General features: G+C 44.3%; 1 protein-coding gene across 2 annotated transcripts in view; it reads left to right on the forward strand.

Annotated features, from left to right (window-relative positions):
• Positions 1-6,181: 6,181 nt before the first annotated feature.
• The window catches only part of PLEKHG5 (pleckstrin homology and RhoGEF domain containing G5), a 118,965-nt gene continuing 111,432 nt past the window's right edge, over positions 6,182-13,714 (forward strand). Inside the window, exon 1 of one of the 2 annotated variants that reach the window (XM_056795913.1) lies at positions 6,182-7,036. In XM_056795913.1, the coding sequence (XP_056651891.1) occupies positions 6,970-7,036 (67 nt within the window). In that variant the 5' untranslated portion in view covers positions 6,182-6,969. The remainder of the gene's footprint in view (positions 7,037-13,714) is intronic. The other variant, XM_056795911.1, reaches the window with a different exon arrangement.

Consider the following 13,714-nt stretch of genomic DNA (forward strand, 5'->3'; position numbering starts at 1 on the left):
TTTTCTTTATCATTTTTATGCTCATGCACTAGCTGCAAACAATGACTGTCATTGAGAGTAGGTATGTAGCTTCCTGCTGTCAGATAACACTTATTTGGATACATTAGTTCAGATATGCTAGTCACATATCCTCAAGCTATGGATATGCTTAATAATTGAAACAATTTTGTAAATGAAACAATTTTGTAAATGAAAGGAATTCTCTCACTCTCCATGCAGAGTCCAGTTCTTGGAGAGATCCTTAATCCAACTACTATTTTGTTTTCATTTTGAATTGATTTTATTCTAAAACCATCATAACATAGTCTTACTGAGAAATTTTAAAAATCTAAATTTTGATTGTTGATTTTCTTTTTGATTATTCTTTTCTAAACCCTTAGCTTTGTCTTAGAATCAATACTGTGTATGGGTTCTAAGGCAGAAGAGCGGTAAGGGCTAGAGTTAGGCAATGGGAATTAAGTGACTTGTCCAGAGTCACACAGCTAGCTAGGAAGTATCTGAGGTCAAATTTGAACCCACGTCCTCCTGTGTCCAGGCCTGGCTTTTTATTTTTTATTTTTTTTATCAAACTCAAAAGTTCTCCATCCTTGTATTCTAGTAATCACCAGCTAGTGCTCCTAGTTAAGCAGGAAGTCTGGAGAAAATACATGGACACAAATCTCTACTTAAGTACTTTTTTCTAATTCAGATTCCCTCCTTCCCTTTCCTCCCCTCCCTGTTTTTTTTGGGGGTGGGGAAGATGTGTAATAATTTATTTAGGATTTTTGGACTAAGTAGGGAGTCCACGTACAAATACCTTTTTTTAAAGCTCTTACTTTTTGTCTTAGAATCAATAGTTGGTTAAAAAAACAGCTCAAGTAGAAAATCAGTCCCATTCACATTAAGGCAGTATACAAAACTGTAAATAAAATGTATACAGTGAGTTGTCTTGTAGTCAACTAGAGTTGTCCTCTTCTTTCTCCATCTTTACAGCCAGTATTTGTATTTTTTTGTTACAAGGCAGACTCTAAGCTGTAGTATTTTTCAAGAGAATGGCATAAGTTTGGAGCTAGAGCCCCGTAGCGTGGGTCTCAGCCAAATTTATCTCCCAAGCATCCTTACCTAAAATGAGGATGTAACTTAAAAGGATGCTGGGAATGTAGAGCGGGTGTGGCAAATTTTCCATCTGTACAAGCTCTAACTTGATTATTCTATTTATTAAAATGTTTCATAAATTGACTAGGTAACACCATAAACAAACAAACAAAACAACCCTTACCTTCTGTCTCAGAATCAATACTGGGTATCAGTTCCAAGGCCGAAGAACAGTATGGGCTAGGCAATGGGGGTTCAGTGACTTGCCTAGGGTCACCTGGCCAGGAAGTGTCAGAGATGCTTAAATGTTTTTAATTTTGCTGTAGCCTAAATTTTTTTTTATTTTCAAGGCTTCATCTTTGGACAATACAGTATACGAAAATGAAGAAAATAACATTTGGACACTAGAGGGAGCTGGGCCTCGGGGGTCACTCAGTATTTGTCACCTGGTCTCATAACTGTGTAACTAACTGGCAGAAGGAGACTTGATTGGAATTTCCCAAGGAGGTTCAAGAATTTGTTTATTGGCACCAATGCTTTCAAGCCCTAGGGTGATCGTGAGCCTCTCCCAAAGAAACATCCTGGTCTTTTGAACTTAGTGTCACTATTCCAGATTTTTCTGATTCATTGGATCGAAGAAAGTCTCAAGATTTTCTAATTAAGGGATATCAGAAATAAATTCAAATGTAATCGAACTAAGGATAGAGCCTTTCTCTAACGTTTATCTGCTAATAAAAAGCATGGAAAAGAGCTTCCTATCGGAATTCCAAAGGATACTAAACTGGACATGTCCAAAATTGTACTCGTCACCTTTTCCCCTAAACTCTTGCCTCTTCTTCATTCTTCTATGACTGTGGACAGTATCACCATCCGCCCAGTCACTCGACTCAAAATCTAGACATCATCTTCAATTCCTCGCTTTGTCCTAATCCCCCCAAACCAATTTGTTCCCAAGACCTATTGATTCTACCTTCAAAACATTTCTTGTCTATATCTCCTCTCCTCCTCGCCTGGATTATTGCAGTAGTTTTCTGGGGGCCCACCTGCTGCCAATCTCTGCCCAATCCAGTTTGTTCTCTAACCAGACATCAAATTGGTTTTCCAAGTACAGGTCTGGCCAAGTCACTCCCATGTTCCCTCTCTCCACTATAATCAACTCCAGTGACTCCCTGTTGTCTCCAGCATCAAATATAAAATCCTTGTTTGTCTTTAAATTTAATTTTTAATTTTAATTTTATACCCAAATCCCTTTCTACCTTTCCAATCTTCTTTATTTTTTAACTTTTTCTTTATAAAATTTTTTTTATATTTTTCTTTATTTCTTTAGAAAATCTTTTCTTTATAAAATTTTTATTTTTATTTTCTTTAGAAAAATTTTTCTTTATTTCTTTATAAAATACTTTATTTTTTATATTTTCTCTTTATAAATTTTTTATTTTTAGAATTTTTTATTTCTTTATTAATTTTTTTCTTTATAACATTTTTGTTTTTTTATATTTTTTCTTTATTTCTTTATTAATTTTTCTTTAATTCTTTTATTTCTTTATTAAATTTTTTATTTTTTATTTTATTTTATTTTTATTTTTTTAAACCCTTACCTTCCGGCTTGGAGTCAATTATTGGCTCCAAGGCAGAAGAGTGGTAAGGGCTAGGCAATGGGGGTCAAGTGACTTGCCCAGGGTCACACAGCTGGGAAGTGTCTGAGGCCAGATTTGAACCTAGGACCTCCCGTCTCTAGGGCTAGCTCTCAATCCACTGAGCTACCCAGCTGCCCCCAATTTTTTATTTTTTATACATTTTTTTTCCTTATTTCTTTATTAAATTTTTTATTTGGAGGCAGCTAAGTAGCTCAGTGAACTGAGATACAGACCTGGAGACACAAGGTCTTAGGTTCAAATCTAACCTCAGACATTTCCTAGCTGTATGACCCTGGGCAAGTCACTTAACCCCCATTGCCTAGTCCTTACTTCTCTTCTGCCTTGGAATCAGTACACAGTATTGATTCTAAAACAGAAGGTAAGGGTTTAAACTTTTTTTATTTTAATGTCATATTTCCACCTAAGTTTTCCAAAGTCCTGTGATCCATATCATCTCCTTCCCTTCTTTCCCTACTCCGGGAGCTGACACACATTTCAATCTGGGTTATACATGTATTAGCACGCAAACACACATCCTTTCCAATCTTCTTAGCCTTTATTTCCATGTATATTACAGGCCAGCGATGCCAGTTCCATGCTTTTTTCTGGAATAAGACACTCCATCTCCCAACTGGAGGCATTTGCACTGCCCGTCCTCCATGCCTGGAATGCTCTCCCTCCTTACCTCCATCTCCTGGCTTCCTTCCCAGCTCATCTAAAACTCTACCTTCACCAAGAATCCCTTTTCATTCTTCCTTCACATTAGTGTCTTCCCTATTATCTTCCATTTATCCTGTTTACATCTCGTTTGTACGGATTGTTTGCCTCTTGTCTCCTCTATTAAACTGGGAGCTCCTGGAGAACAAGGACTTTCTCCTTGTGCCTTTGTTTCAACCTAATGGTTAGCATAGTTCTTGTCATGTAGTAGACTTTTTTTTTAAACCTTCTATTTTAGAATCAATACTGTGTATTGGTCCCAAAGCAGAAGAGCAGGAAGAGCTACACAATAGAGGGTAAGTGACTTGCCAAGGGTCACATAATTAGAAAGTTTCTGAGGTCAGATTTGAACCCAGGACCTCTCTGGCTCTTTAGCTACAGAGCCATCCAGCTGCCCCACATAATAAACTCTTAATGCTTGTTGATGAGTTGACTTGCACCTGCATTTTATGATATTTGTTCCACCTCCATTTTTAGTGCTTTGAAATCAGTGTTTGAGTTGCAAATTTGAATGACATCAGTGGATCCATCTGTTTCTTTAAAGAAAAAAATCCATTTTCTGGGTAGATTAGTATGGATCAAAAGCTTTACTTGGGGATGGCTAGTTGGCTTAGCATATAGAGAACTAGGACTGGAGACAGGAGGTCCTGCATTCAAATCTGACCCCAGACATTTATTAATTAGGTGACCCTGGGCAAGTCACTTAATCTCTTTTGTGCTGTCTGATAAGAGAAACAACAAGCAAACATATGCTCAAACCAACTCTGTAGGAAATAAATGGGAAATAAATAAGAGGGAAGACACCAGAATGAAGAGAGGTTGGGGAAGACTTTCTGTAGAGGTGGGATTTTAGTTGGGACTTAAGAATCCAGGTAGGTGCGGGGAGAGAGCAATCCTGGTATGGGGGACAGCCAGAGAGAATGCCCAGAGCCAAGAGATGGAGTATCCAGTGTCTGGATGTTGGACTGAAGAGGAGGAAGCAGCCTGGGAAGCTAGGAGGGGCTGGGATCACGAAGGGCTTCTAACACCAGAGATTTTGTATTTGTTCTTGGAGGCACTAGGGAGCCACTGGAGTTTATTGAGTAGGAAGGAGACACGACCAGACTCACTTTCTGAAAATCGCTTTAGTGACTGAGTGGGATATGGAATAGAGTGAGGAGAGACTCTGGGCAAGCAAACCCATCTGGTCTGTACATGAGCCTGATGAGGTCCTGGACCAGGGTGGTGGCCATGGCCAAGCAGTGAAGAGGAATAAGAGGGATGCTCTAAAGAGAACATGGATAGACTTTGGCAACCAATTGGACATGGGATGAGAAAGAAGAAGAAGAAGGTGAGAATGATAGCGAGGTTGCCATCCTGGGTGACAGGAAGTATGGTGGGATCTCCTACAATAATGGGAAGTTTTCTGGGGGAAAGGTAATGAATTCAGTGTTAGGCATGTTGAGTTTAAGGTATCCATAGGCCATCCCATTTGAGATGTGTCTTGGGCAGCAGAGATATAAGACAAGAGGTCAGCAGAGAGGCTAGGACTGTTCTCTACTCTGGGATGCCAACATTTATCCCCCTACTCACCAGGAAGTAAGTACCCTATACCCCATGATTCAAGGAATCTTTAAATTAAATTAAATTAAAAACTCCTCCTCCTCCTCAAGGAAGTGGACTCAGTGATAGTCACTGGCAATCCATTCCAACTGGAAAAAAAAATTATTGGGGATAACTGGGTAGCACATTGGATAGAGCACCAGGTCTGAAGTCAAGAGGACTGGGTTCAAATCTAACCTCAGGCATTTCTTAGCTATGTGACCCTGGGCAAGTCACTTAAACCCAATGACTTAGTTCTTGCCACTCTTTTGTCTTAGAACCCATTTTTAAGACAGAGGATAAAGGTTCAACAAGAAATAAATGAGTACTCAATTTTTAAAGGAAGTGAAGCAAATTTGGGGGCCAAAGAGAAGACCTTCAAGATCCAGGGGCCCATTTTATAACTGTGCATGGGATATAAAGAGAGTGGCACTTGGTAGGGAGGGTAGGGAGGGCACTAGGTTTGGAACCAGGAAGAGCCAGTAGGTCTCCCATCTCATCTCAGACGTTACCTGTGGGACCTTGGGCGAGTGATATAACTTCCCTGAGCTTTGGGTGAAATGGTGATGTTCATCTAGGTGACCTCTTTGAGGGTCCCCCAGATCTAAGTCTATGGACTTAAGTCACTTCCTCCCTCTGGGCCTCAGTTTCCTCCTCTGTAAAAAGGGGGAGGCTGGACTAGATGCCCCTCAAGGTCCCTTTGAGCTCTCCATCTCTGCCATGTTGTCTCTGGTTGGCTTTTACGTTCTTATCCCAACAGGCTCCGAGGAAGTGCCTTGGAGTGCCCCTGCTATGCCCCTTGAGATGGCATGTCGGCTGCTTTCACTCTCATGAGGGCTTTTTCCCCTTTTTTTTCTTTTTAAAATCCTGACTCATTTGAAAACAGACGGACTCTGTGCCTATAACCCTCCCCTTTAAAGAGTTAAAGCTTTAGCTAATCCAGTCTTAATTCTCCCCATATGGCTGGGCCTGGCAGCAGAGGAAAGCCTTGGCTGACAATTCGAGCCTGAACAGTGGCTAAGATAAATATGGGGGCCATCTGTGCAGCCAGGGGAAAAAAAATGCATGTGAAGAACAGATAGACCCTGCTAAGTTAAACATATTTCCGAGACTTTGCTAGGGAAAAAAAGGAGGGGCTGAGAGCGGGGTGGGCTGGGGAGGAGGTGGCGGGCGGGTGGGCGAGGAGGGAGCCGCCAGGAAGGAGGCAAACTTGGTTGTCTCCAAGAGAAGGGGTCCATTCCGAAAATTCTGGCAACCTGAATAATCAGATCTGGAAATGGGGAAAGGAGCCAGGCAGACAATGATGTGCCCAGGCGTTCCCACGGCAACCCACCATGATGCTGCTGTGATGCTTCAAACGCAGTGGTCTGGGTCTTTATAAAGGGCTGGAACATCGGATCCTGCGGGCTGCGAATGCTTCTGCCTGGCAGGGACTCACGAGGTGCCAGGCGGCTCCGGTTGGGGAAGCTACCAACCTTGAAGGACTTCCTCTTAGTGGAGGATGGTGGCTGGCTGGCAGAGGAGGGGCTTGGGGCCTCTCTGGAAATTGTAGAGAAAAGGAGTTTTCAGAGCCCAGATTTCTGACAGCCTGGCATGGGCGAGGGGCTCCGTGAATTTCTGTCACACTGATTTGAAAGGCAGAGCCAGCCAGCGGTGCCCACAGATGAACGTGCCCACAGCACTGGCTATAAGAACCGTATGTTAAACTGTAGACGGTGCCCGGGGAAACCTTGGCACAAAAACAAGACCAGGGCTGAATCGGAAAGGAGCCCTCCGCCAGCTCCCTGGCAAAGCTGAGCCACACTGGCCCCAGGTGCCTGCAGTCAGAGAGCGGGGAGCAGGGCTGTCCTGATGCCATCCTGACTGGAGAGCTTGCAACGGGCAGGATTGGCTGGCCAGCACCCCTCATCTAGGAGCTCCCCTGGCTATCGAGCCTCCATCCCCAACCCCAGTCGGGAGCATGAGTTCGGTTCTGACAAAATATGGGTCTCCACCACGCAGCTGGCTCAACCTTCGCTTGGGAACTAGTAAGTATACTTTTACCTTATCCATTCCCCAAATAGGAGGGAGAGCCTGGCCAGAAAGAGGGGTCCAGGAGAACGCCACTGAGCCCCATCTTTCTGGGTCAGCTGACATGGAGCCAATTGTGAATTGTTCTGAGAGGCTGGAAGCATTTCTCTGCAGTCAGAGCAGTTGGGAGGTGATAGGAATACAGGGGGTGACGGCATCCTCTTTGAGGGACTTAGGGAGGGGGGCTCGTGCCCCGTGCTGGGCAGGAGGGCACCTATAGGAGGGTTTACTTGCGGGGCCAAAGGGGAGACAGACACCTCTTGGGAAAAGCTCTCAGATGTCGCTTCTCCAGGATGATTCTGGTGCATCAGTCTGTGGCCTCAACAGCCTGTCCTTGGGAGAACGCTCTAGCTGCACGCTGACTCAGAACTTCTGGACGCTCCAGCAGGGATGTCTAGACGGATTCCCACATCCTCCCTAGCTCAAGTGGGGGATGTGAGATATCACGGAAGAATTTAAAAAACACTAAGAAGTCAATATTTTGTTGCTGCCGTTGGTGTCTTTTACAGTGTTCTCATTTCCAGGGACCCCCTTCACAGAACAGAAGTTGGGCATTAAGCAACCCCTCCTTCCCCTCACCCCTTGCAAACCCATGCCAAGGCCAGAACGCCATCATGGAATTCTCCAAAGATGGCGAGAATTCACTCTAATTGACTTTTAAAAATAAATATATGTTCTCTAGCACTTCATAGGGAGAGGAGAAGAAGGGTGGAATGAGGATCCTTGTGGAAACATGCTTTTCATCTAAATGGGCTGGCTAAAATGACCAAGTGGGCAAAGTGGATCTCTGTTCCCCATGGCCTCTCTCCTGTTTGGTGCCCTGCAAGTGGGCAAAGTGGATCGCTGTTCCCCATCACCTCCATCCCTTCTCAATTGTTTGGTGCCCTGCAAGTGGGCAAAGTGGATCGCTGTTCCCCATCACCTCCATCCCTTCTCAATTGTTTGGTGCCCTGCAAGTGGGCAAAGTGGATCACTGTTCCCCATCCCCTCTCTCCTGTTTGGAGCTCTGTTCCTCATCACCTCTATCCCCTCTCTCCTGTTTGGTGCCCTGCAAGTGGGCAAAGAGGATCACTGTTCCCCATCCCCTCTCTCTTGTTTGGTGCCCTGCAAGTGGGCAAAGTGGATCTTTGTTCCCCATCCCCTCTCACCTATTTGGAGCTCTGTTCCTCATCGCCTCCATCCCCTCTCTCTTGTTTAGTGCCCTGCAAGTGGGCAAAGTGGATCACTGTTCCCCATCCCCTCTCACCTATTTGGAGCTCTGTTCCTCATCGCCTCCATCCCCTCTCTCCTGTTTGGTGCCCTGCAAGTGGGCAAAGTGGAGCTCTGTTCCCCATCACCTCCATCCCCTCTCCTGTTTGGTGCCCTCCATCCCTACTCTCAATTGTGACCCCTCTGTGCCCAACGATTGTCCCCTGAATTCACCGGGTCTCTACCACCATCCCTTACTCAGGTCTTCCAGGCCATGTGCTGGATTTTCTCAGACCTTTTTTTCCCATCAGAACTCTTTTCTGTCTCCCATCCAGGCCCTAAATCTGGCCCAGGGAAAGGGAAGAAGGGAGTAAATATTTACATAGCTCCTGCTATGTGCCAGGCACCATGCTAAAGGCTTTTTATAACTATTATCTCGTTTGATCCTCACAACAACCCTTCGAGGTAGGTGCCCTCATGATCCCCACTTTACAGATGAGAGAACTAAGGCAAAGAGGGGTAAGATGACTTTTCCAGGATCACAAAGGTAAGAACCAGTCACCCTCCAAATAAGAAAAAGATTTATGTTGATAATGTGAATATAATCTATCTAGGTCATGCGTTTTCTCATTTGTTTTTTTTTTAATCCTTCTCTCTTAGAATTGATACTAAGTATTGATTCCAAGGCAGAAGGGCAGTTTATTTTTTTTCCAAGTTTTGGAAATTGTTATTTAATTGATTAATTAAGACAATTTTTCCGTGGTTCCATGATTCATGTTCTTTCCCTCCCCCTCCTCCCTCCCCTCCTGTAGCCAACATGCAATTCCGCTGGGTTTTACATGTATCATTGATCAAGTCCTATTTCCCTATCATTGATATTTGCACTGGGGTGATCATTTAGAGTCTACATCCCCAATCATATCCCCACTGACCCCTTTAGTTGTCTTTAGAAGGGCAGTTTAAATGACTTGCCCAGGGTCACCCAGCTAGGAAGTGTCCAAGGGCATGTTTGAACCCAGGTTCTCCCAACTCCAGACCTGGCTGTCTAACCACTGTACTATCCAGTTGCTCCTACCCTTGGCTTTTTAATGAGGGATTCTCAAACAACTTTCTATGGGCAGCTACTTTCTTTGACTCTGATAAGGCCAAATCTGTGACTAGACTTTATTTGAACTGTCACAATCTGGGTCTTGATGTCACGGCATGAGATTATTCTTTCCCTGTGTTGCCTGGCCATCCCATTGTACCATCAGGTCTCTTGGAACCAGTATGTAAAACTAAGGTCTTTCCTTCTGGGGCAAACAAGACTTGGGGATTTATTCTCTAGTCCCCTGCCTCAGTGACATTCCCTGCTCCTGGGATCTCTGAGAGACCGATTTGGATTTAAAAAAGAAAAAGAAAAAAGAAAACTTCCCTAAATGCTCAACCGAAACCCCTGAACAAGGAGGAAGCAGGAGACCTTCCCAGAGGGGACCTTCCCAGTTTCTGGGGCGTTGCTACTGGGCAGATGGCTAGGGTTTCCCTCCTTGTATCATGGAATGAGAGCTGGGCTGGGTTGGAGAGTCATGACAGGATTGTGCAGGAAAGATGCTGACCTGGAGATAGAGCTAATATTGGCTCCTGATTCATCACTCCAGCTTCCGTAGGACCCTGGTCCAAATGCCTACAGACAGGCCCTTTGGGTCATGGTTTCGCTGGCTCACTGATTTAGAGCTAGATGGGACCCTCAACGTCAGATGGGTGGCTGGAGGCTCCATCATCGCCCTGTAAGTCTGGGAGATGTTAGTGCTAAAAAGGATCTTGGAGCAGATCTAATCCAGGGGCTCTTCCCCTGGTGGTTCCTGAATTTATTGTTTTTTAAATAAAAAATAAGATTGTGCTAAATGTAGTTCAATAGAATTCATTTCCTTTATGATCTTATTAATTTCTTTTATTCATTGAAAAGTAATTGTGATTCAGAAAAGGGACTCAGTAAAGAAATCTTTGGCATAAGGATTAAGAACTTCAGATTTCTAGGCCAACCCCCTTATTGTACCGATGAAGAAACGGAGACCTCTGGAGCTTAAGTGACTTGCCCAGGGTTACATCTGAGGCCAGAGATGAACTCGGATCTTCCTGACTCTGGGACCAGCCTCATGGACCCCAGCGATCCAGATCCACTGGTTCAAAGGAGGGCACTGGCCCGGATGACCTCCGAGGTCCTCTTTAGGATGCTACAGCAGCCCAGATTTAGACGTATATGAAATGCCTTAGAGTCTGGTGGCCGCCATTGCCCCTGAAGTCAGACAGTCTGGCCAAGTGATTCCCTCTAATCCTCACCTCGGTCCTATTGCCAAGTCTCTCTGCCAAGTCTGCCCTTGGCATCCTTGTTCAAAAGGAACTGTTTTAGGTACGTCCAGCAGCCTTCGTGTTCCTTTGGAGTCCCCCCACCTCAGTTGGTCCCCCTCCAGCTCAACCATTCAGTTGCTCTCATCTCTACTCTATGGAAGGAAATGGAGAGGATAAACTCTTATTGCATAGATGTGATCCTCCCAAGAAATAAAGCCATCATTGTGGAATGTCAGGCTTTCCTTGAAGAGATGTTGAGGCAGAGGAAGTCTTCCTTTCAATATAAAGTGGGAGGAATAATAGCACCTCCCTCACAGGGTCATTCTGAGATTCAAAGGAGGTCATATTTGTTTCTTATTTTTCAAAACCTTATTTTTTGTCTTAGGATCTATCCAAATCTTGGTCCAAAGGCAGAAAAGTGGCAAGGGCTAGGAAATTGGGGTTAAGTGACTTGCCCAGGACCATACATTTAGGTAAAAAGTGCTTACTTAGCATGGTGCCTAGCGCATAGTAGATGTTGCTATATAAAGACTTATTCCTTTATCCAAGTCCCATCCCCAACCCCAGTCAACCAGTTTCCAAGGAGAAATGCCATCGCTGTCCCCAATTCAATCTCCTCAGGTCATCGGAATCACATAACCTGAAGCATGAAGGAATTTTATAGACTGTCTAGCCCAAAGGTTCTCAAAATAGAATCATAATCCCTTTTTTCAGCCAGAACTATTATTTCAACTATGAAGAAAAATCTCCATCAATCTATCTGCTGGGTAACATAGTCTTAGGAGGACAGCTAGGTGGCACAGTGGATAGAGTGTTGGGCTTGGAATTAGGAAAGAGTTAGGTTCAAATCCAGCCTCAGACACTTACTAACTGTGTGACCCTGAGCAAGTCACTTTACCCTGTTGGCCTCCATTTCCTTATCTGTCAAATGAGCTGGAGAAGGAAATGGCAAACCATGCCAGTATCTTTGCCAAGAAAACCCTAAATGGGGTCAGGATGAGTTGGACACATCTGGATAACAACAAAAAGAGTGGCCTGGGTCACATAGCCAGTGTGTCAGAGGCAGAATTTGAATCCAGGTCTCCTTGACTCCAGTGATGGTACTCTATCTACAAAATGGTGATAATAATAATAATAATAATAATAACGACTCACATTTCTATATCCTTATAGTAAATAGCAACTTTCTATACCCTCCAGACTTTTTTTGGTATGGTTCTGATAACAGAATATGGACATTTTAAAAAACCTTGAGCCTCCCAGGATGAAGGGACCTTGAGGTCTTTGGTTACTTAGTCATCTCCAAATTATTGTCTGTGAACCCTGGCAATAGAAAAACTTTGGTATGTAGCATCAATAAGTATATATTTATTTTATTAATTTATTCTTTATTATTAATATTTATACTAATCATCAAGTTATTATTTAGTATTGATTTTATTAACATTTCTATTAAATCCATAATACAATACTATACTAGTAATCATATAGATCATAAAACACATAAAGATAGACATAAAAGGCACCAGATAAAGATCAAATGACATTTGGACCTAGACTCAATTGGGAACCACTGGAGTTTGTTGAATGGCGGCATGTTAGGGTTGGGCCTGTGCCTTCGGAAAATCACTTTGGCTATTCAATGGAGGATGGATTAGAGTGGGGAGAGACATCCCACAAGGAGACTAATTAGGAGGCTATTGCAAGCATCCAGGGGAGAGGTAATGAGGGACCAAAGTGGCCTGGTAGCTGAGTGAACAGAGAGGGGTCAGATGTGAGAGATGTTGGGAAAGGAGAGGACAAGATACGGCAACTGATTGCATATGTGGGGTGATGGAAAGTGAACCTTCAGAAATGAGATTATGACCCTGGTAGGCTGGGAAAATGGTGGTGTTCTTGGCAGATGGTTGGGTGCAGGGAGAGAAAGATAAAGTAATGAGATCTGTGATACAGGTGACAACCCAGCTATGCCACTCAAAATCAGAGGTTCTCCCCTTTCTAATTGGCCTTTGCCTGAGATCAAAGAACCTGATCTCTGAGGGGTAATAATGGTGGGACCTACAAGGTGATTTGATGTGGTTGTTTTGGAGGATTGGAGGTAGACAGTTTCCTAATGGCACCGGTTCCTTCACACACGGGGCATACTTGGGGACCATACCTGACTCAGAAGGAGATTGGAAGTCTGGGCAATGGAGGGAAGCAGTAGAATGGGGGACTGAGACTCTACCCATTTTCCCACTCTCTGGGTATCCCACATGGCCCAATTTGGAAGCCACTCATTTAGTGCCTGGTTCCACTCTGATCTGAAGACCTGCCTTCAAGAAGCAGGCTAAGGTGACTTTGGCCAAGGGAAGAGACCTGTTTTTGTTCCCAGCTGCCAGGTAGCTCACTGAGCCAAGACACCTTGAGTCTGATGTGTCCTAATTGTCCCTGAGTCTCTTAAGTGGCTCCTAGGAGTTGAGCATCCGAACAGCTAGGGACTGAGGTCATGAGGATTGCTCAAGGGGAGTTCTCATTTTACGGATGGGGAAACAGGGTATAGACTAAAGGCAGGATTTGAACCTACATCTTCCTATCTTCAATCTCAGCACTCTTCTAGCCATTTGTCTACACCGGCTCCCTAAGCAGAATTCCTAGGCTTCTCTGGGCATCATCCCGAAGCTAGGCTTATTAGTTTGAGAGCACCTGGAGTCCAGGGAGTGTGTTTCATCTTCACAACCTCCTCAGTGACTCATCTCTGTGCCAGTCAGGAAGCACACCTGGCACGAGGCTGAGCCTTACCTGCTTCCTCTGAGAGTAGAACAATGCTAGATCTCTCCTGGAAAGAGCCCAGCACTTTAATCCAACTGAATCCTCATTGAATAGCTCAGTAGGAATGGAGGGGGCCTTGGAATGTGGTTCAGCCTAGACACAGCTGCTGGCCCTCCTGTGGCAATCCTGGAGATGGGTTTCCATCTCCATCCCTTCCCTCCTTCCTTCCTTGACCCTGTGAAATGCCTGGCACTGGGAGACTACAAGAGTTACCGGAGTAGACAATGTCTGTGTTCCTGCCCATCTGACCATAGGGAAAACACCTTCTTCCTCCATGGCTGGAGATGGCCTCACCAGTCTCTCAGTTC

This window comes from Monodelphis domestica, chromosome 4, assembly GCF_027887165.1.
Source record: "Monodelphis domestica isolate mMonDom1 chromosome 4, mMonDom1.pri, whole genome shotgun sequence".
Lineage (NCBI taxonomy): Eukaryota > Metazoa > Chordata > Mammalia > Didelphimorphia > Didelphidae > Monodelphis > Monodelphis domestica.